The 22,338-nt window shown below is 37.3% G+C and overlaps 2 protein-coding genes across 3 annotated transcripts in view; both read right to left on the reverse strand.

Annotated features, from left to right (window-relative positions):
* The window catches only part of MANBA (mannosidase, beta A, lysosomal), a 149,051-nt gene that overhangs the window by 52,155 nt on the left and 74,558 nt on the right, over positions 1–22,338 (reverse strand). For both annotated transcript variants that reach the window (XM_011943217.1, XM_011943218.1), the window contains 2 exons: positions 21,502–21,612; positions 1,722–1,873 (listed from right to left, as the gene is read on the reverse strand). In XM_011943217.1, coding sequence (XP_011798607.1) covers positions 1,722–1,873; positions 21,502–21,612 — 263 coding nt within the window. The remainder of the gene's footprint in view (positions 1–1,721; positions 1,874–21,501; positions 21,613–22,338) is intronic.
* LOC105512678 (ras GTPase-activating protein-binding protein 1-like) lies at positions 2,564–5,314 on the reverse strand. Its single transcript, XM_011943216.1, is given in 3 exon segments — positions 2,564–4,235; positions 4,237–4,990; positions 5,212–5,314. Coding segments are annotated over 3 exon segments (1,410 nt in total). The 3' UTR covers positions 2,564–3,682.

Below are 22,338 nucleotides of genomic sequence, written 5' to 3' on the forward strand. Positions count from 1 at the left end.
AACATGGCACATGGATACATATGTAACAAACCTGCACGTTGTGCACATGTACCCTAGAACTTAAAGTATAATAAAAAATAAATAAATAAATAAATAAAAAGATGTAAGTTTACAGATCCAATTAGGAAATATTATTTTCTTCCAAAGTTCTATTTCTTCAGTCTCAGGGAAAAACATTTTTAATTTTTTTCCTATATCTACAACTTTTAAGATTATATTTTGTTTTTAAATAAATTGCATTGTGCATATTTAAGCTATATGACATGATGTTATGAGAGATATATAGATAGATAGATAGTTAAAAGGTTACTACAGTGAAACAAACTAACGTTCTTACCATCCTATAATAGGTGTCCCAACCCCCAGGCCACGGACTGGATCGTGGATCAGGCAGCACAGCAGGAGGTAAGCAGCAGGTGAGCAAGCATTACTACCTGACCTCCTGTCAGATCAGCAGCAGCAATAGATTCTCATAGAAGCAGGAACCCTATTGTGAACTGTGCATGCGAAGGATATAGGTTGCATGCTCCTTATGAGAATGTAATTCCTGATGATCTGAGGTAGAACAGTTTCATTCCAAAACTATCTCCCCACCCCCCACCCCTACCCCTAATCTGTGGAAAAATTGTCTTCCATGAAACTGGTTATTGGTGCCAAAAATGTTTGAAACTGCTGTCCTACATAGTTTTCCACTCTTTTTTGCTTTTGTGGCAAAAGTAGCTAAAATCTACTCCTATATGAATCCTATAAAGAGCACATTTTTTTTTTTTTTTTTTTTTACCTATATTCCCAGTGCACATCAGATCTCTGGGCTTGTTCTCCTGTATATCTGCTACATTGCATCCTCTGACCATATCTGCTACATTGTATCCTCTGACCAGCTGGCTCCCAGTTTCCTCCCCACCCTCCCACAACCACACCTCCATAACACACAAGATTTTTTTTTAGTTCTTTTGTTAAGATAAAAGTAAAAGAATATGCAAATACCTTAGCATAGAAAGGTAAATATGGGACTGGGCCCAGTGGCTTACACCTGTAATCCCAGCACTTTGGGAGGCCGAGGCAGGTGGATCATTTGAGTTCAGGAGTTCAAGACCAGCCTGGCCCACATAGTGAAACCCCGTCTCTACTAAAAATACAAAAATTAGCTGGGCAGTAGTGGCCTGCACCTGTAATCCCAGTTACTTGGGAGGCTGAGGCAGGAGAATCGCTTGAGCCTGGGAGGCGGAGGTTGCAGTGAGCTGAGATTCTGCCACTGCACTCCAGTCTGGACAACAGAGTAAGACTCTGTCTCAAAAAAAGAAGAAAAAAAAAAAAGAAGAAAGGTAAATATGTGTTCTTATCTCTCAAAACCATGCTCAAAGACATTTAAGGTATCATTTGAAAAGATGAAAAAAGTTGAATTTAATATTTTTTTCAGGAACTATTCAAAATACTAATTAGTCATTTTCTTATTTCTCCAGAGTAAACATATAATAGTTTTCTAAAATTGAATGGCTTCAACAGTCTCAAATAGTTTGGCTCTAAGACCACCTGTAGCACAGGAGAATGGAATATATGATTTTTTAAATCCTGTCCATTCTAAAGTTTCCATCATCTAGAATTCTATACTACCTGTTAGTTCCTTGCCCAGGGACTAAAGAAAGTAAAAATGAGTAAATCTCAAGCTTTGCGGGACTTTTAATTAAAAGAGGAACAAGAAAAGAAAGACAGTAACTCACAACTCAGAGGTTACTCGGTCCTGGAATGAATCTGCTGGGATCCAGTTTGAGCCTTTTAGAAATATGGGAAATCCATTAATTTTGAAATAGAAACTCAAACCAGGAGACCCTTTTATGGGCTCTTCTATAAGTTCCACTGTCCTAAAATAAACCTGCAATGAACAGAATTAAATGATGAATATCAAATTTAAAACATAAGCAAAATAGTTTTTTTAAAAAAGAAGCAGACCTTTTTGAAAAATGTACATTCAGTAGTTTAATATTAATTTTCCTCTTTACTATGAAGCACATAATGTGGAAATGTACATTTCAGTAATATACACACATAAATTATTGCTAGCATCTGTTATTTCTCTTTTAAAAGAGAAATATAGAAACTACTAAAGAGCTCCTGTAGTCTTCCACATGAAATAGGCATTTGTGATAACATCAAAAAAGACTATTTGAAGATAACATTTCTGAATTAAAACAAAAACATGCTATTTTAAAAAAACAGAAAAAAATGCTGTCTTTGAAAAACACATTCTCATTTCAGTGTGTTAAAAGGTAGCCAAACATGCATCTTAGAATCAAATGTTATAACTTAACAACTTTGCAATCTTAATAACACATTACCATAAAATCACTTTGTTGAATGGGTAATTTAATCCTAATTACACATGAAACTCAATGTTTGAGCACGCTCTGATTTCTTTTTTTTTTTCTTCCAGAAATATTTCAATAAAAATTGGCCATTTCCAAGTAACACCCACTGCATGCCAATCAATAAAAGAGAACCATAACAAAACAGAAAATTTACCATATGGCTATATTTTAAGAAAAAAAATGCGGACACGAGCACATGAGCAAAGTCCAATATTAAAGTAACATTCCTTCTTACAGGCTATGATTAGGAATCTGATTAGATACCAGAATAAAAACACAAATGCTGAACTATTTAGGTCAAAGAACCTCTATAGAAGCATCTGTCTTCGAAGGCATTCCAGTTTGAGACTCAATTTTAGAATAAGGCATAACAAACACGTTAACAAAAGACATACACAAAGTGATGAGAGGGATTCTGTAATTCCCCACATACTCTGGACCTAATAAAACAAATCTAGATTTTTTTAAAATTATTTTTGTTTAAACAATTGCCAAGACTGAAATCAAAGATAAATAGAAGGCACAACAGTTTTGCTCTGGTTGTTATCTGAGTTTTGGGAATTTTTTTGCTTTTTGTTTTTTTACAAATACAAATTAAACATGAAAAAACTACTTTAAAAAACAACAGTTCAAGAAAAGCCTATCAGTTGCATTCTAGACATTTAAAACCTATTATCACAATTTAAATTTCAATGGTAAAAACAGTAGGTTTTAGAATTGTTTTGTGATCCTTTATCAAAAGAAAATTTCTATTCCTTTTATTCAGTTTTTAAACATACCAGTGAGAATCAAAATTGTCAAATTTTCCAATGGCAATTTCTCCACACTAGAAGGTAGTCATGACTCTCAAAGAAGAAACAATTTGGGTTTTTCCTGCCTTCAAAATATTATCAAATCCTGTATTTCTTACAGGCTTTTGAAACACGTAGAAAATAAGAAATATTCCAATGAATGAAACATACCAAATGTCAGTAATACACAAGACATTCCTTTGGGGAAATGGCTGTTAAAAAAAAATCCAGTCTGTATATGCAAAGTAAGCAAGGAAATTCAGTCTTTTTTTTTCTTCTTCTTTAAAAGTCCATTATTCCTAAAATATCATTCCACAAAATTGGAAGTGAAAGACTAAAGGTCAGGAAATGGAAGAGAGGGAGAGGGAGCACACACCATTAACACACAAAAAAAGTAAAATTATACAAACTTAAGTAGTTTATAACAGACTGGGGTCATACTCCAAGATACCAAAGGCTGGTCGAAGAAATTCACCATTCTGCTGGAACTAGGGTTTGTGTGGCTGCGTGAAGATCCATGAAGATTCACTGCCGTGGCGCAAGCCCCCTTCCCACTCCAAATCCTGGTTTCTGCACCATGCCTCCACGGGGAGGGCCTCTCATTCCACCACCCAGCCCACTTCGAGGGCCTCCAGGTCCCCGAAGGCGATTATCTCGTCGGTCGCCTTCCCCGGCAGCTCGAGTCTTCTTCTCTTCGACATTCAGACGGACCTCACCTCTGAACATGATGGGCCTGTTGCTAAGGACCTTCTGAACAGGCTCAGAATCATCAAACACAACAAAACCAAAATTGGGTAATTTCCCACCACTGTTAATGCGCAACTCCACCACGTTCCCATAATTTTGAAAGAAATCTTTAAGCTCTGATTTGTCCACTTCATGAGGCAGGTTGCCAATGAAGAGTTGGTGACTGTCAGGGTGTCTCACCATTTTTCGGGGTTCAATGTCACCTTGCTCACCAGCCTCACGGACTGGTCTGGGTCCCCTTCGGGGAGGAATATTTATTCGCTGTTCTCGCACTCTTTGATCCCTTTGAGGTCTCTGTGGTGGAATCTGAGATTCAGGCTTAGACTCTGGAGGGCTGTGAAGCTGGTACTTTAACAACATGAGGTGGTATCCCAGTAACTGGAACAGCTCCACTGGGTGGAAGGTTCTTACTGGTCACAGATGCCCAAGAAAACGTCCTCAAGTCTTCCTGTACTGTCTGAGCTATGTCTGCAGGTGCTGGAGAAGAACTCTTCTGAGTATCCTCAGGAGCAGTTTCTTCTAATACTGGCTCAGGCTTTTCCTCTTGGATTTCAGATACAGGTTCTTGCTCTGGTTCTGGTTCAGGATCAGGCTCTGGTTCAGCAACAGACTCCTCTAAATGTTCTTCCATGTCATTACTGACAACTGCCTGATCATAGAAAGTTCCAGAATCATCAGGTACCACCTCAGGTGTTTGCTGTCTTTCTTCAGGTTCCTCTACTTCTTCTTCAGACTCCTCCTGAGGCTCAGTGACAAACCCACCAAAGACCTCATCTTGGTATCTGAAGATATCATTGTGAACATAGAATTTATTTGCAACAGACCCCTCAGGAGCAAGGACAAACGTTTGCATGAATCTCCTCAAAGCCTGGTTGTTGTTAGAGAGAAGCCCCATCACTTGGACTACCACACCATCATTTAGGGTGGCATGAGCGTCAACGTGGCGAATCTTGGTATGACAATTGGTGAAGTTTTGTGACATCAATTTCCTGTGGATTTCTTTCTGTCCGTAGACTGCATCTGCTGGCTTTCCATTTGAATCCAATCCCCCATGGACATAAGAAGAGTTCTTTCCATAAAATCTGCCTTGGCTTCCAAAAGTGCTGGAATTATAGGCGTCAGTCACCGCGCCTGGCCCTGGCAGAAATGTGTTTTCTTTTTCATCTTTGTATGCAATCATCTCTCTATCCCCTACATGCCACTTGATCAACATCTGCTGAATGGGAATGGATTTGGTTCCAGGTTCAGCGTAGGATGATACTGTTGGGAAGGATCTTGTAGTTTCATGTCAAGATGGCCACCAATACGTAAGTTCCTATGCTGCATGTCTGGGGCCTGGTTCAGCAGTGTGTAATACTGTCTCACAAATTCCCGCCCGACCAGCAGGGGACTAGGCTTCTCCATCACCATTGCTTTGGTCAATTCAACCTGGGGGGAAAGAGTCAAATATGTCCAAACCTGGTAGAGCTAGAGAGGAACTAGCTCTGCGCCGCAGCACCAAGGATAGCAGGAACCCCTCACGCAACTGCGTCCGCACTCTGATTTCTTGACTGGAGATGTACGTGGTGTTCTAATGGAAGCAGACGGGGCAGGAGCATGCACTCGGTGCTGTTGGTGCTCTGGAGAGGAAGCAGAGGCTCCATCCTGGTGACAGCCTAGCCAGGTTTTCCCCCAGTTAAGCATGGGCAGCAAGACCCCAGATGGAGAAGCTTTGACGTTTTTATCAAAATCTTTATTCTTGCCAGCCATAAATTGGATCAAGTTTATATGAGAAGATTTTATACCAATAAAGCCTAACCTTAAGCCAAAAACACACATTTCTCTAACTTAAAAAATCAGTGAATGAATTAGTCAAATTATTTCATGTAATAAAAGTATCCACCATTCTGCTTCCTGACTCCTGCCTTTATTTATGTGAAATGACAAAAGGTATCAGAATTAACTTTACAAGAAGATACAGAATATGTCCTGCCTAAGGAGGATCTTGACACGCAATGATTACTCCTGCTTCAGGGTTGCAAAATGTCAAGAATGCACAGTGATTTTCAGAGGTGACTTTTAAAACACCATTGATGGTGGGTTCCAATATCTAGAACAATGCGTGGTCCTTTAAGTGTGGCCTGGGGACTCCAGGAGGTCCCCTGGAGACTTTCAGTGGGTCCTTGACTTTACTTAGAGTAAAACTAAAACACTATTTGCCTTTATCTCTCTCAGTCTCTGAGTGTCAGTGGAGTTTTCCAGAGACTACATGATGTGTGCCTACTTCATCACTCTGACAGCTAATGGAATGTGTGCTGTGTATTCCATTGTGATGTAGCTCTGTGGCAGAGGTTTATGGTATGAAGCAGTGCATTTTCAGAGATTAACTCAGTTTGTTCTCAGTACTTTTACTGTGCTCTTACTATTAATAGCTGTCTTTGATTATTCCTGCTGTAATCTCTGTACCCTCATTGTTGTTCAATAAATTCTTACTTTGAACCTCAAAGTTTTCCTTGCAAACTACACAGAAGCACAAAAGGAGTAGGTACTACTCTTCACAGCAATTTTTTTAAGTTTTCAAATAAAAACAAATTCTAATTTTAATTGAAACTCATTTTACACTTTAGTAATATTTTCTCTTGTTCTAAAAGAAAATTTATTTATAATACTTTTGTCTAATTTAGGGATGAATTGTCAAAATGAGATCAGAAGGCTTACCTTCTCACTAGCCTGGCCAACATGGTGAAATCCTGTCTCTACTAAAAACACAAAAATTAGCTGGGTGTGGTGGTGCATGCCTGTAATCCCAGCTACTTGGGAGGCTGAGGCAGGAGAATCACTTGAACCCGGGAGGTGGAAGTTGCAGTCAGCCAAGATCATGCCATTGCACTCCAGCCTGGGCTACAGAGCAAGACTCCTTCTCAAAAAAAAAAGAAGACTTACCTTCTCAACCTATAACTACACTATCTGTCTATAAGGTTGCTGAAAAAAGTGAAACTGACATATCAGACAGTCTTTTGACTCATGGAAGGGAAGAATCTACTCTAAAGAAACTGGGTAAAATTATGAATAAGAAGTGAAATTATGATGAAAGCCATCTTTCTCTCAACTTTATGGATGTTAATAACTTATCTTTTTGTGCATTATGCAATGAAACATTTTAAAATAATATTTATGGTGCCAGTTAAGTTGTAGTGTCTCATTGAGACAAATCATTCACAGTATGAAGAAAAGAGAATTGAATATTTAAACTTATACATGATAAGCTCATTAAAAGTCAAACCGTGTTTATTACATCTTTTCAAACCAGACATGAAAAACCCACTGGAGCATCTTACAGGGTTAGTTATGCACTCCTGGCTGGAGAAGTACACATACTAGCTGAGAGATAGTTGTACTGTTGACATTGCAGAATGCTTACTAGATGAAAAGTCAGCAAAGGAAATAACAGCACTGCCACTTTGCAATGACAGAGTAACTTGTCCAGCTGAGAGATTTGACTGCAGTATGAAGATTGGCCTGATATCTCCTCTGAAATAATCATACTTTTGCTTTGCAAATGAGTGAATCTCCAGATATAGATGGACTTGCCAGTTTGCTTGTATTTGTCTGTTATCAACACAATAAATCATCAAAAATCTTCTTTTCTGTGAATTTTTGGCAACCATATACAAGAGGTGCTGAAATATTCAAAGTACTAAATAACTTTTTGAATCTCAGGGTTATCCTGTAATTACTGTGTTAACATTGGCACTGATGTTACAAAAGCAGTGGTAGGTAACACTGCTGCTGCCTTAGCAGGAATCACGGCAGTAGCTCCAGACTGCTAGTAGTCGTTACATCTTTCACATTCATGCATTAGCAGGAAAATGAAAAAAGCCAGTTTCACTTAAGAGTGTCCTTGATAAAGCAGTAAACATTAATTTCATTAAATCCCAACCCTCAGTACGCATAATTTTAATACCCTGCGTTATGAAATGAGCAATATCCATAAAGCACCATTCACAATAGATAGCTGGAGGGAAAAAAAGCCTCTGGGCCATTATTAGAGTTGTATGTAAGCTGAATTGGCCTTGTTCATGACACTCCATTTTTACTTGATAGAAGGACTGACAGACAACCGATGGTTATTCAGACTTGGATACTTGGCAGACATTCTCTAAAAAATGAATGAAGTGAGCCTATCATTTCAAGGAAAACAACTGGCAGTGTTTGCGGCTAAGGATAAAACTCCAACTTTCAAGTAAAAATTGGGATTAGGGAAAACTTGTATCTACTACCTTATGGTAGTAGATACTTATTTTAAAACTTTTTAGATGTCAGTTTTGGCTTTTCTTGACATTGCTTTTGGTGTTTTAGTCATGAAGTCCTTGCCCATGCCTATGTCCTGAATGGTACTACCTAGGTTTTCTTCTAGGGTTTTTACGGTTTTAGGTCTAAAATTTAAGTCTCTAATCCACCTTGAATTAATTTTTGTATAAGGTGTAAGGAAGGGATCCAGTTTTAGCTTTCTACATATGGCTAGCCAGTTTTCTCAGCACCATTTATTAAATAGGAAATCCTTTCCCCATTTCTTGTTTTTGTCAGGTTAAACTAAACAGCTACTGCACAGCAAAAGAAACTACCATCAGAGTGAACAGGCAACCTACAGAATGGGAGAACATTTTTGCAATCTACTCATGTGACAAAGGGCTAATATCCAGAACCTACAAAGAACTCAAACAAATTTACAAGAAAAAAAAAAAAACCCCACCAAAAGTGGGCAAAGGATATGAACAGACACTTCTCAAAAGAAGACATTTATGTGAAAAAATGCTCATCATCACTAGCCATCAGAGAAATGCAAATCAAAACCACAATGAGATACCATCTCACACCAGTTAGAATGGCAATCATTAAAAACTCAGGAAACAACAGGTGCTGGAGAGGATGTGGAGAAACAGGAACACTTTTACACTGTTGGTGGGACTGTAAACTATTTCCATTGTGGAAGACAGTGTGGCAATTCCTCAAGGACCTAGAACTAGAAATACCATTTGACCCAGCCTTCCCATTACTGAGTATATATCCAAAAGATTGTAAATCATGCTGCTGTAAAGACACATGTACATGTATGTTTATTGAGGCACTATTCACAATAGCAAAAACTTGGAACCAACCCAAATGTCCATCAATGACAGCCTGGATTAAGAAAATGTGGCACATATACACCATGGAATAGTATGCAGCCATAAAAAAGGATGAATTCATGTCCTTTGTAGGGACATGGATGTAGCTGGAAACCATCATTCTCAGCAAACTATCACAAGAACAAAAAACCAAACACTTCATGTTCTCACTCATAGGTGGGAATTGAACAATGAGAACACTTGGACACAGGAAGGGGAGCATCACACACCAGGTCCTATTGTGGGGAGGGAGGAGAGGGGAGGGATAGCATTAGGAGATATACCTAATGTAAATGGCGAGTTAATGGGTTTAGCACACCAACATGGCACATGTATACATATGTAACAAACCTGCACATTGTGCACATGTACCCTAGAACATAAAGTATAATTTAAAAAAAACTTTTTAGATGACAGTGGTGATATTAACAAATGTGATATTATAAAAGGAAATGTTTCAATATTTAGAAGATCTGTAACTCTGAAGAAACAAACATTTTCCAATAACCAATGCATTATATTACAATATCATATAATATGGGTAAAGAATTCAAACAAAGTGCAAGATAGACCAATGGATTTTAATGTAAGAGAGAATAAAAAGTTCACTGGTTAGTTGCAATTCGCACTACAACTAACCTTTAAGAAACTATCATTTGTTAAAAGAAAATCCACAATTTATCTGAAAAGACTATTTTTTCCCTTTTCCAAGTATATCTGTGTGAGGTCAGATTTCCTTAATCTGTTTCAACTGAAACAACATATTGCAAATTGACTGAAGGCAGATACAGATGAGAATCCCTTTGTCTCCTACTAAATAAGACATTAAAGTGACTTGCTAACATGTAAAACTGTCATTATTTCCACTAGTTTATTTGTTAATATATTTTTTATAAAATAAGTCATATATAAAAATAGTCATATGTGCCATGAGTTTATTATGGTTATTTAAAATAAATAAGTAAATATTTAATTCCCAGTTTTAATATTTAATATGGTAAATATCGGTACATATAACCCATATAAACAAAAGCATGTTGTGGTTTTCAATAACTTTTGTAAGTATAATGCAGTGCTGAGTCCAGAAAAATTTGAGAATCACTACTGCAGAAAATAGAATTTATTTATTTTTTAATATCTATGAAGGCTACAAATTGTATTAACTATACAACATAATACTTTCCAGCACATTTTTCCTTTCTGTGCAAATGTTCTTATAAAAAGACATCTCTCCCTATCCCCCAACTCTTGCAATAACAAGTTATGACTGGGGTGACAAATGAACCCAAACCACCTAACAGTGCCTCAAAGGTGAAGTAGTAATCACCAGCCACCTTTCCCTCTGGGCATTCTTTGACAAGTGAAAGGCTCCTGCTTCTATGATAAGTGTCAGTAATTTTCCACATCCTCTGGCAATCTTGAAGTCACATAAAAGCCTTCTTCTACAACAGGTATTTTACTTCAGAGAAAATAATGGGTTCTAAAAGATTTCTTGAAAAGACCCTTGAGTAACACATATTTGCATCCAAAGTAAATATATAATCTTCATATGAGACTAAAATTTTTTAAACAATCCAACAAAGCAAATTATTGTCTAACGGTATGAAAAAGGTATAAATACCTAAGAAACTAAAAAATGTGTAAGTTGGGCAGTTTGAAAATTAAAAATTTTAACTTCTAAATTTTTATCTATTTTTGAAGTTTCTATTAATTCCTCACTAAATCTGTGTTTTTATTAACTTCATAAACATTTCATTTTCAAAACAGAAGGATTAACTTTAAAAGTGCAGGATAGTTGAATGCATTCTTTCAAACAAGAATTAAGGATATCTGAACTAAAGGGCTTAAGAGGTACGTGACTGATAAACACGGTACTCCTCAAATTTCTTTCTCTGGCAGACGAAACAGATGATATGTAATGAATCATTGATTCATAAGCCCAAGGCCACTTCTCAGCTGTTTGTAATCAGATACTTAAAAAGCTGTAATAGCATCACTAGATTTTCAAAAGGGCAATTTTCTTCTTAAAAAGAAACCCACTTATTTCTAAACGTTGTCAAATGTCAAACCTGCTAAAATCCTTTTACATATATTTTAAGAGACAATCAAACACTGCATTTCTGTCTTTGTTCTGAAAGTGCTCTAGCGTGTAAAAGTATTGAGAAAACAAGCTCTGGGTCTCCACAAATAGCTCTTGTCAACCAGGTCCCTGCAGGATGACACAAGGGACATTACTTTGTTGTGCCCTTGCAATTTGCAGATAGCACAACCAGAAGTTAACAGATTAACATTAACACTGGCACAGTTATCTATCCTTGTAGCCAGATGTGTATCTAGTATATCTGACACCAGATAGGATCACTTTTTAAGACCTCCTCTTCTATATGACAAAGTTATTTTCAATAGAAGTAATGAAATGAAATGAATAATGATAATTCCATAAAAGAATGTCCAGAAAAGAATGTAGACATTAAAAACTTTCTTTCACTGAACTTTGCATAATCATGCCAGTTTTTTAAAAGGTAAAATGAATATTAGAGTACAAAAAAGGAAAAGTTAGTAGATTCAAGTTTTGATTATATTAATATATTTAATAAACTCATAAATAAAGGGAATAACATACATAATGGTATGCTATAGTAACAAATAATAATATTTGCTATTTTCAGCCTTATCTTCTAAAAATCTGTCAACAACTTTCTCAAAATTGATCTTCTTTGGACATACATGTTCAATAAAGGGTATAGCCAGATCTTTTGATTCATTTGTTATAGCTGATGGAAAAACACCTTTTGTTAATTTTAACTCAGAAATGTTCTTCCAGATGAGGCCAGAGATATGCAAATATTTTAGAAAAGTATTAAACATAATAAGTTTGGTAGAGATTCATAAAAATCCCACATCACATTCAACTCCAAAAAATGCAGTCATATCCATGTCTTTTGACTTTCGTTCAAACTACTTACAAATGCCTCTGAGGTATTAAAAAAAAAAATCCCACTTCTCAAGTATTTCTTCTGTAAAATCACAGAAAATGATTGTGAACACAGATACTATTTGATTCACTGCTGTGAGAACAACTGTCCAGTTCTCAGGGACAACAATTGGGGCGTTTGGCATTGCTATGTGGATTTCTCTGAGCTATGGAAAACCAGCAACTCTTTGTTGTTCCTCCTGGCACTCTTCTTCAAAATTTGATTCTTTTTTCTACGTAAATGTCTATTTCCTTATATTTTGTTGTTACACAGGAAATAGGCTTCACTAAAATTTCTGTGCACTTACCTTCAAAGTCTTCAAAGAAGACTTGTAAAGTTGGGAATTTCACTGTACATTGTTCAAGATAGAGTCTGACTATTTGCAAATATTTTTGTATATGATTAATGTCATCTAAAACTACACTGGAAAAAAGATAATTCCAAAGAGAGAACTGCATACAGCAGAGTGAAATATCTGAGCTGATTCATGTGTCCACATTTTCTTTGGATTACATGGTACTTCAAAGTTGAGATAACTTTTCAAAATTTTTCTACAGTGACCCAGCTTCATAATGAACCTTCCATCTTGTCTAGGGAAGATGTTCTGCAGCTTTTCCCATCAATGAGGTGAGATGAGAAAGAATGAATACAATTTTTCCAAAGTTCTAATAAAAAAATCACACAGGAAAAAAAAGTTCCCAAAAAAGCAAATTCCACAAGGCTCAGAGAATAATTTCCAAGAGGCTGAAATATTTTTGGGGATTAATTTCTTTGATTTTTTTGCATGAACTCCACAGTGAATACTGGCCACATATGCAGCATCTTTTATCCTGGACGATGGCAGAGGTTTATGAAATAATAATACCATTCCTTGAAGCTATTTTCTGTGCATTCTGCAGCAGTTTTTCTGGAAATATGAGAATGACTCCTTTATTTCCATTCTACCACCTTCTATATGACCACTTCACACATTTGATCTCTGTTTCCAGAAATGTAAGAATGACTTCTTTATTTCCACTCTGCCACCTTCAATATAGGCCTATCTGACCAATTCACACATTTGATCTCTGTTTAAAGTGTCCAGAGTGCTGTCAAAAAGAATTCCAGCCAGGCAGTGGCTCATGCCTATAACCTCAACACTTTGGGAGGCTGAGGCAGGAGGATTGCTTTTGGACAAGAGTGCGAGACCAGCCTGGGCAACGTGGCAGGTTGTGTTGCAAAACCCATTTACTGTCTGCACCTAGAGCTAACTGCTCCCCATCTCCAGAAAAATAAAATAGGCAAGGCATGGTAGCATGTGCCTGTAGTAGTCCTAGCTACTTAGGAGGATAAGGTAGGAGGATCACGGGGGCCCAGAAGTTCAAAGCTGCAGTGAGCTATGAGCAGCCTGGGTGACAGAGTGAGCCCCTGCCTCTAAAAATAACAAAATAATAATAATAATTCCAAAGTATTTTTTTCAATATCTGCCACCTCCTACTAAAGCATACCACTGATGTTATGTTTTAGTTTGACTCTTTCTTTAGTTTTAAAACAACAAATTTAAAAGAATAAAGTTCAATTCTAAAGACATCATTAAAATTAGTAGAATATATTTCATACATTAACTAAAACATGCACTTACCAAGCAAAATATTACACATTACACCTCAGAATCCATAGCTTTCTCAATTGCAAATTTAAAGCATAAAAATAACTCCAAGAGATCATGTCAAATTGAAGTAACTTAGGTTGAGTTTCTCCTTTTTTATAATCACTGTGCTATTGGTGTTTATTTCTAATCTGTAATGCTTTTAAACGCAGGCATGTATAGGACAGGGAATGGAGGCGCAAACTGTGTTCAAAGCAAGCTCGAACAATTCCAAACTGTTATAAATTTGCTTTCAAAATGACTGCATGAAGCTGAATCTTCATCTATCTGGGAATGACTGTATAACTAAGAGTACTCCAGGCCGGGCGCGGTGGCTCACACCTGTAATGCCAGCACTTTGGGAGGCAGAGGTGGGAGGATCACTTGAGGTCGGGAGTTTGAGACCAGCCTGACCAACATGGAGAAACCTCGTCTCTACTAAAAATACAAAAATTAGCCGGGCATGGTAGTGCGTGCCTGTAATCCCAGTTACTCAGGAGGCTGAGGCAGGAGAATCTCTTGAACCTGGGAGGCGGAGGTTGCGGTGAGCCGAGATCGTGCCATTGCACTCCAGTGTGGGCAACAAGAGACAACTCTGTCTCAAAAAAAAAAAAAAAAAAAAATACTCCAAATTAACTTCCATGTAGAATATAAAGTCTATTAGAGGACTAGTAATAAAAGTGTGCTAAATCTAAGCATACATGTATATTATTAACATTCAAGAGTAACCAAACACACAGGTAGAACTTAGACCAATATATGACTGGGGGAGGGGGAGGGTAGGAGAAGTATTCTATCACTGGCATTATTTATTAATAGAATTACCAGTATATAGTAATAATGAAAAACAGGCCAATGTATAGTCTACACACAAGGTACCCACATACTGTCTGCACCTAGGGCCAACTGCTCCTATGGGAAGCATTGCCTATAGCCATCTTGGAAATCTTTAATAAAACTTCTGACAAGGATAAGGCCAAAAGGACAGTGTACTGGGTTGAACAGTGTCCCCCCAAAATTCATGTCCACCCAAAAATGTAACCTTATTTGGAAATAAGGTCTTTGCAAATATATTTAGTTTAGTTAAAATGAGGTCATACTGGGCCCTAACCCAATGACTGGTGTAGTTATACGAAAAGGAAACAAGAGACACACATAAGGAGAAAGCTATATGATGGTGGAGACAGAGATCAGAGTAATGCATCTACAAGTCAAGGATTGCCAGCAATGATGAGAAGCTGGAAGGGGCAAGGAAGAATTCTTTCCCAGAGCCTTTGGAAGGAACATGGCTCTGCCAACATCTTGATTTTGGACTCCAGCCTCCAAGACTGTGAGAAAATAAATTTTAAGATACTCAGTTTATAGTAATTTGTAATAATAGACCTAGAAACCTAATACAGAAAGAGACATATTTCATAATCTCTGCGCCCTCTCAATACAAAAATACATCTTGATTATTCTTAATTCCACATTATTTGGCTATGTACTTTTAAGGTCTTTAGAGAGCCAAGAGTAGCACTTAGAAAAAATTCCACTAGTATTACGTTGGTTTTTTGCCCTGTGGAATTTGCAAAGATGAAGACAGGAATTTAAGAAACAAAGAACAAAGTGACATTGAAAAAAAAAAAAAAAACCACTGTAAAAGAAAAAAAACTCCCAATTGTTTTTGTAATTATAATAGCCATGGACAATCATTCACCTCTTCTGGCTTGGGAACTATGAAATACAAGTTTTAGTTGATTATAGAATACCTATTATTACATCTATTTTCCTACAATAATTTAATTGGAGAATCTTGATCCCAGGATCAAATGTACACAGCAACAGCCTTCTGCTGCTTTTAGCAAAACGATATATAAAATCAATTATGTGTAAGAGAAATATCAACTAATTGGTTTCCTGTTTTTCCATAAAGGCAAGTCATAATAAGCATTCAAAAATATGTATTACTCATTAAAACATGTTACCCAATCAATTCAGTACAATCAATTAGTAGGATAAAAACACTGAGTTAACCTGGGCAGAGAATGGGAAAAACTGATTGGTCAGATTTTTTATTCCATTTACCCAGAGTATCCTCTCCCATTCCCACTTAAAACACAAAACTTTTTCTTTCGTTAAAAAATCAATTTGGTTTCCCAAACTGATAAAGCTAACTCTCCCAGACTCACATTCTAAGGTCCCTCATGCAATGATTTATTTGGCAGACTTTATGATATCCCAACATTTGTCTTTTATCTTGTTATTTATTAATGTTTAAATTGCCTATTGACATTTTTTCAATATATTACCTCCCTTCTTGCTTAAACCATTTTCCCCAATGTCACTCAACATAAGAAAATTCTCAGTCATCAAAATATTCTGCCATGTTCACAAAGAAATGTAGTCAGCACTTTCTTCTCTCTCGAGTGCCTGCATTCTTTCATGATTTCATACATTTCTGCTGTATGGGCTGCATTCAAAATCTGTAACTTCCCCAGGACCTTTTGTCTGAGTCAAATATGCTGCTGATACACTCAGTTAAAAAAAAAAACATCCTAAACACGTTTCTAAGCTCAATGGAAGAGGAGAGGCAAGAAAGAAAGATATAAAACTGAAGCAAGATGGATTTCAATGAGGTATATTTAAAATAGAATTATTTTTGTATAAAGCAAGCCCATGGTAACAATAAAGCCATCAGGAAACAAGGGCAATAGAGGTGAAACAAGGAGGGGCTGATGATGAGAAAACAGTGTTCGATGTTCCGTCTGACACAGTACCAAGTGCTGGTGAGCATGAGGAGCCTAGGCAAGTCTCATATAACCACTTTGGATGGCAGTTTAGCATAACCGAAAAAGCTGAGCTCATGCATCCTCCAAAATCATGCAATTCCACTCCCAGCAGATAGGCCATTGGGGGCACATGTGCTCCAAGTGTTATATCAGTAATGTTCACAGCAGCATTACTTGGAATAGACAAAACTGGCAATTATTAAATTGCAACAGCAAAATGTGCAGTATAATAAAATCTTATACAACTTAAATAGACAAACTACAGTTACACAGAACAACAAACAGCAGTTCCCCCTTATTTACAGGGGATACACTCCAAGACCCCCAGTAGGTGCCTGAAACTGCAGATAGTACCGAACCCCGTATATACTATGATTTTTTCCATCTGATAAAGGAGAAGGCTGCTAAGCGACTAACAGGTGGATAATGTATACAGCAAGGATAAACTCAACAAAGCAATGATTCATGTCCTGGACAAGACAGGGCAGGACAGAACGAGATTCCATCATGCTACACAGAACAGTGAGCAATTTAAAACTCACGAATTGCTTATTTCTGGAGTTTTCCATTTACTATTTTCAGACCACAGTTGACTACGGGTAACTGAAACCACAGATAAGGAGGCACTACTATATCTAAATGTCAAAAACATAATGTTGAGCCAAATTAGTCACACACCAAAGAATACATGCTATATGGTTCCATGTACACGAAATTCAAAAACAGACAAAAGTAACCTAGTGATGGATGTCAGGACAGTGGATCTTTGGGAAGGAAACGAGTCATTATTGGGGAGGCTCACAGAAGGGAGGGGGGAGTTTGAGGTGTGAAGTGCTAGTAATTAATGTTCTGTTTCTTGAACAGGATGACAGTTACACGAGTGTTCATTTTCTCTTAACTCATTAAGCTTTTCACTTATGGCTTGTGTATTTTTCTGTATGTGTTATATTTCACAATAAATAAAAAATAAAATGTTATTTGACCAAAACTCCCTAGCTTTCTTTCTCAAGTTTACTTTTTCACCCTAAAACTCCACTGACAAAACAGTTTGCAAGTCTTATAGAAAGAAAATATACTTTAAGTGGTCCTAGAGAGCTTCAAAATTACCTCCATCCTCAAGCGGCATCCTCTCCTCCCAGGTGTTACCTTTCACCACTATTACAACTCAAACAGAGCCCCTCATCCCAAAGCGAATCCATCCTCTTCTTATTTCCTACCTCGCAGAGACCTTGCCCTCTCAACTGCCTCCCTGCTTTCTAACTCTTTTTAGTCTTTCCCTCCCTACCAGCCCCTTTCCATCAGGATTTTGCTGTTGCTTTTCATTCTCATAATGGTATCCTTTTCTATGTTGAAACCATAGCAAACTTGTAATAAAGTTGCAACAGTAATACAAAGAACTCCTATATGACCATCACCCAGAGATCCCCCCATTTAAGTTTTCATCAGTTGCCCCAATAACATTATGACAAAAAAGATCACTGCACTGCACCCAGTTCGTACACAGTCTCTTCCAATGTGGAAGAGTTCCTCAATCTTTCCTTGACATTTTTGAAGATTATAGTAGATTGAAGACTGAAGATTGAAGGCCCTTGTGTCCTTTCAATGTGTCACATTATTATTGAGTACCTCCTTACTTCCTGGAACAGCAAGATATTCCAGACTCCAGCTCGAGATTCAGTCATTTCTCTAAAGAGCCCTGATTGCTTTTAACACAGAGTGGTATTCCAGATCAAGATATGGGTCCTAAATCCATTCACTGCTACTAGAGAGCCACTCTTCCCAGGCGCTCTGAGAAAGGATTAGGAAATATGTAAAAAGAGCTAGAAAATATGAGTGAGTGTGTGTGTGTGTGTGTGTGTCTACCCACACAAACACATGCATTTACATGGACATGTCTTTCTCTATCTGTCTACACATACTGAAAATCATGACTTCATACTATTAGCTCCAATTTGAATCCGTTGTAGCTTTGCCCCTTTCTATGTTGATACCACCTTTCTCCACTCATGAAAAGGCTGGCTTCCACCACTTCAATATATTTACTTATTTGTTCAGTTGCCTATGTGTAGCCAATCTGATCCCAACTGGCCACCTTCACCACCTGGTTTAGGCATAGTTTCCAATCAGATATTTTCAGAAGAGTTGCCTATATTCACCATCTTTACTTCCTTGAGTCATTCCTCAACCCACTACAATTTGATTTCCATGCTGATCAAGGTGACCAGTAATCTCTTTGCCACCAAATCTAAAGGATCTTTCTCAATTCTTTTCTAATTTGAGCTCCCTTGCAGCATTCAAGACTCTGAACATTCTTTGCTTATTAAAACACTCTTTCCCTCTGATTTCTGTGACTCCCTACTCAAATTGGTTTTTCCTCCACTTTGTCAACCATTCCTTCTTAGATTCTTCCACAGGCTTCTCCCCAAACCCCAACTTTAGTTATTATGACTGACTGGGGTTCTGTCCTAGCTCTTTTCTCTGTGCCATCCCTAAGGTCTTTCATCTACTACCATGGCTACAATTATCTACATTCTGCTGACTTACACATCTATATCCTTAAGCCAGATGCAATCCCTAAGCTTAAGACCTATCTAATGAAACACCCATCAAATATTATTCCTTGGGTGTCTCTCAGTCACTCCACACAAAAGATATCTAACACTGAAATAATTTCTACCCAACCCCTTCCCCCAAACCTTCTCTTCTTTCTGAGTAATATAACTCAATGAACAGAGTTGCCATCTGTTCAGCAGCCCAAACCAGCAACTGAGGAACCATTCTTAACTCCTTTTGTCCCACTCCCACATCATCAAGCCTGCTGATGTTATATCCTAAATCTCTTTCAGATTTATTTCCTCAGCAATTCTGTAGACCAACCAATCCTCATTTTTTGTCTGCATTACCACCACAGTCTTCTAATTGGCTCCCTACTCTTACCATTCTTCCAATCTGATCTACACAATCTTTGTAAAATATGCATATAATCTTTACCCCCTCCTTAAAATCCTTCCAAGAATCCCGGCAGCACTCGGGACAGTGCTTGTTCCTTCATGTGGCTCATTAGGCCCTGCAGGACCTTGTCCTAGCTACTTTTACAACACCATCTCTTATTCTTCAACTTCAAACTCAACCTTAGCTGCGTTGAAATTTCTTTCACTTGCACAAACATGCAACATCCTTTCTAGCCCTTGGGCCCTCACATTCTTCTCCCTCTGCCTCTTTGCTACATTACTTGGCCAAATTCTACTTATCCCTCAGGACACAGGCTCTGGGAATCTTCCTAGAATGCCCCTGCTCTGTACTTCAATGGCACTCTCTACATCTCTAGAGTGCTAATTTATTCCAATGGCTCATTTAATGATTTCACTTCCCAATCAGATTATTAGCTCTACCAAGGTCTCAGAGAGAAACAGAAGCAGTATCTTAGTCACAGCTCTATCACCAGGACCTAGCAAAATAGCCAAAACACAGTACGTGTGCCCTAAGTATGTACTGAATGAATCAGCCTCAAAAATAGCAAATCTACAGCAGCCACAGCCAAAGAGCACATTTCACACACATGCATTAACTCAAGCTGTGGGGCAGTTACATCCTCCTTCACTCCTGTTACTGCTTGATTCAAAGGTTGGCATCTTTATGTGTAATGAACAATAATACAATCATTTTAGCCTGAAAGAAAAAGAACTATTTCCTTTAGAAAAAGACAGAAGCTCCTCTTCGTTCTCTGTAGTAAGTTGGAATGACTCATTATTTTTTACATTTTCATGAAAACAACACACAACAAACTCACTGTGTGAGACAGTACACATCCTCTCAGCCAAGAGGGTTACAATAAGAGTGAATGCTTTGGCCCTTAAGATGGGTCCAGGATGTTCTCCCTGTACATAACTCCGCGCGCATGCACGCGCGCGCGCACACACACACACACACACATTCAGTGTCTCAGAAAATACACAGCATGATTGAACAAAACAAAAATAGCAAATGCACTCCTGAAGGACATATCTCCACCCTTAGCATGTTGTCTGGCCCACAGGAGAGGCAATACCAAATATGAGAAGTGACACCAGCCAACTGTAAACACCGAAGCTGGTGTCCGGGAGAGGAGGAGATCTTTGAAGAGGGTTAATACTGTCTCTACTAACTACATGCCATGACTCTCATAAGCCATATCCAGGCCATCTCGTTTTTATTGTCCCCATTTTACATATTTTGAGATTAAGTAAGTAGCCTATAGCTAATACATAACAAAGTGCAGTTCTTTCCAATTCCTAGTGCTATATCCTAAAATGGGTAAAACTGAAAAATCAGAAAACACTAGTAGAAGCATCTATTTAGAAAAATGAAGAAGAATATCAGAGGAAATAAATAAAAGTTAAAAATTATTGGTTCTGAGGAGTAGGAAGTAGGAATAGGAACTGTTGGGCAAGGGATCTTATTCTTCATATAAACTTTCTAGTAATATTTGAGTTTTGAAATTACACATGTATTATTTTGATATAAGGTACAATTTTAAATCATAGCAGGAGACTCCTTATTGACAAAATAATATCTAAAGTATGATCCATTTAGAATCCATTTAGAATTACAGGCACAGTGGCTCATGCCTGTAATCCCAGCACTCTGGGAGGCCAAAGCAGTGCATCACTTAATATCAGGAGTTCGAGACCAGCCTGGTCAACATGGTGAAACCCCATCTCTACTAAAAATACAAAGGTTAGTTAGCTGGGCGTTGTGGCACGTGCCTGTAGTCCCAGCTACTCGGGAGGCTGAGGCAGCAGAATTGCTTGAACCCGGGAGGTGGAGGTTGCGGTGAGCCGAGATTGTGCCATTGCACTCCAGCCAGGGGGACAGAGCGAGACTCTGTCTCAAAAAAAAAATTCAAAAAAGAAAAAATATATATATATATGTATACACACACACAGAGAGAAGCTTTTGAATGCTGTTACTAGAAATTGTCTCTGACGGGTGGAGACATAAGAGTTTTGATAGTTTCTTCTTTCCCCATGAAGCTCTGTATTACTATTTCTAAAAGAAATATAATTATTTCAAAAAATATTTTAAATTACTTACTTACCTTAGCTGATTTTTCGATATTTAAGCCTCCATCCAGTTCAAAAAGAATAGTCATGTTGTACCCAGTCTGGTTTCCATGTCCATGAGGCCACCAAGTTTCTACAGTAATATTCTTTTAAGAAAACTAAATAGTCACTCTAATATGTCATATTTTCAGCAAAAAAGATTCAAAGTATCACATCAATTTCTCATATAGTCAAGTATAAAACTCTAGGTTCTAAAACAATGTAAATCTCCCTACTTATATGATGCCAAATCACACCAATTCATTGATAATATTTAAAAATCAGCATGCTAGGAATCTAGCATGGATCAATACATCAAAAGCAAAAGGAAAGAACAAAATAACATGAGTGTTCAGAAAAACAACTCTTCCTATCTCTAACACCAAACTTACACTTATTCCACATTCTTAACACTTAGAATGGGACTTTGAAGTTGACTCTTCTTTCAAGTCAAAAACTAAAAATCATTTTGAGCTCTTTATCTCAACAGCTACTGAATGTTATTTTGCTCCATCTTTTTTAGTACACAATTATTAATTAGAGGAATAGAAAAAGGAAAAAGAAAAGATAAAAATAATCCATTCTATCTTGACGTATGAAAGATCATGAGTTTAGAATTAAAATTATGCATATAGAATATAAGTATCAATAATTAAAATAATTGACAAGTACCAAAAATAACCACTGCTATTTAAATATAATCCATAGAATGTATTTTGGCTTCAGGATACTACAAATACTACAGAAAATTAAAATATAATGATAAAAATAAAATGAGAGGAAGAATTGCCAAATTAATGATATATTCTCTATTTTCTTAATCTTAAAATTTG

The sequence above is a fragment of the Colobus angolensis genome, unplaced genomic scaffold, assembly GCF_000951035.1.
Source record: "Colobus angolensis palliatus isolate OR3802 unplaced genomic scaffold, Cang.pa_1.0 Scaffold217, whole genome shotgun sequence".
NCBI classification, from domain to species: domain Eukaryota; kingdom Metazoa; phylum Chordata; class Mammalia; order Primates; family Cercopithecidae; genus Colobus; species Colobus angolensis.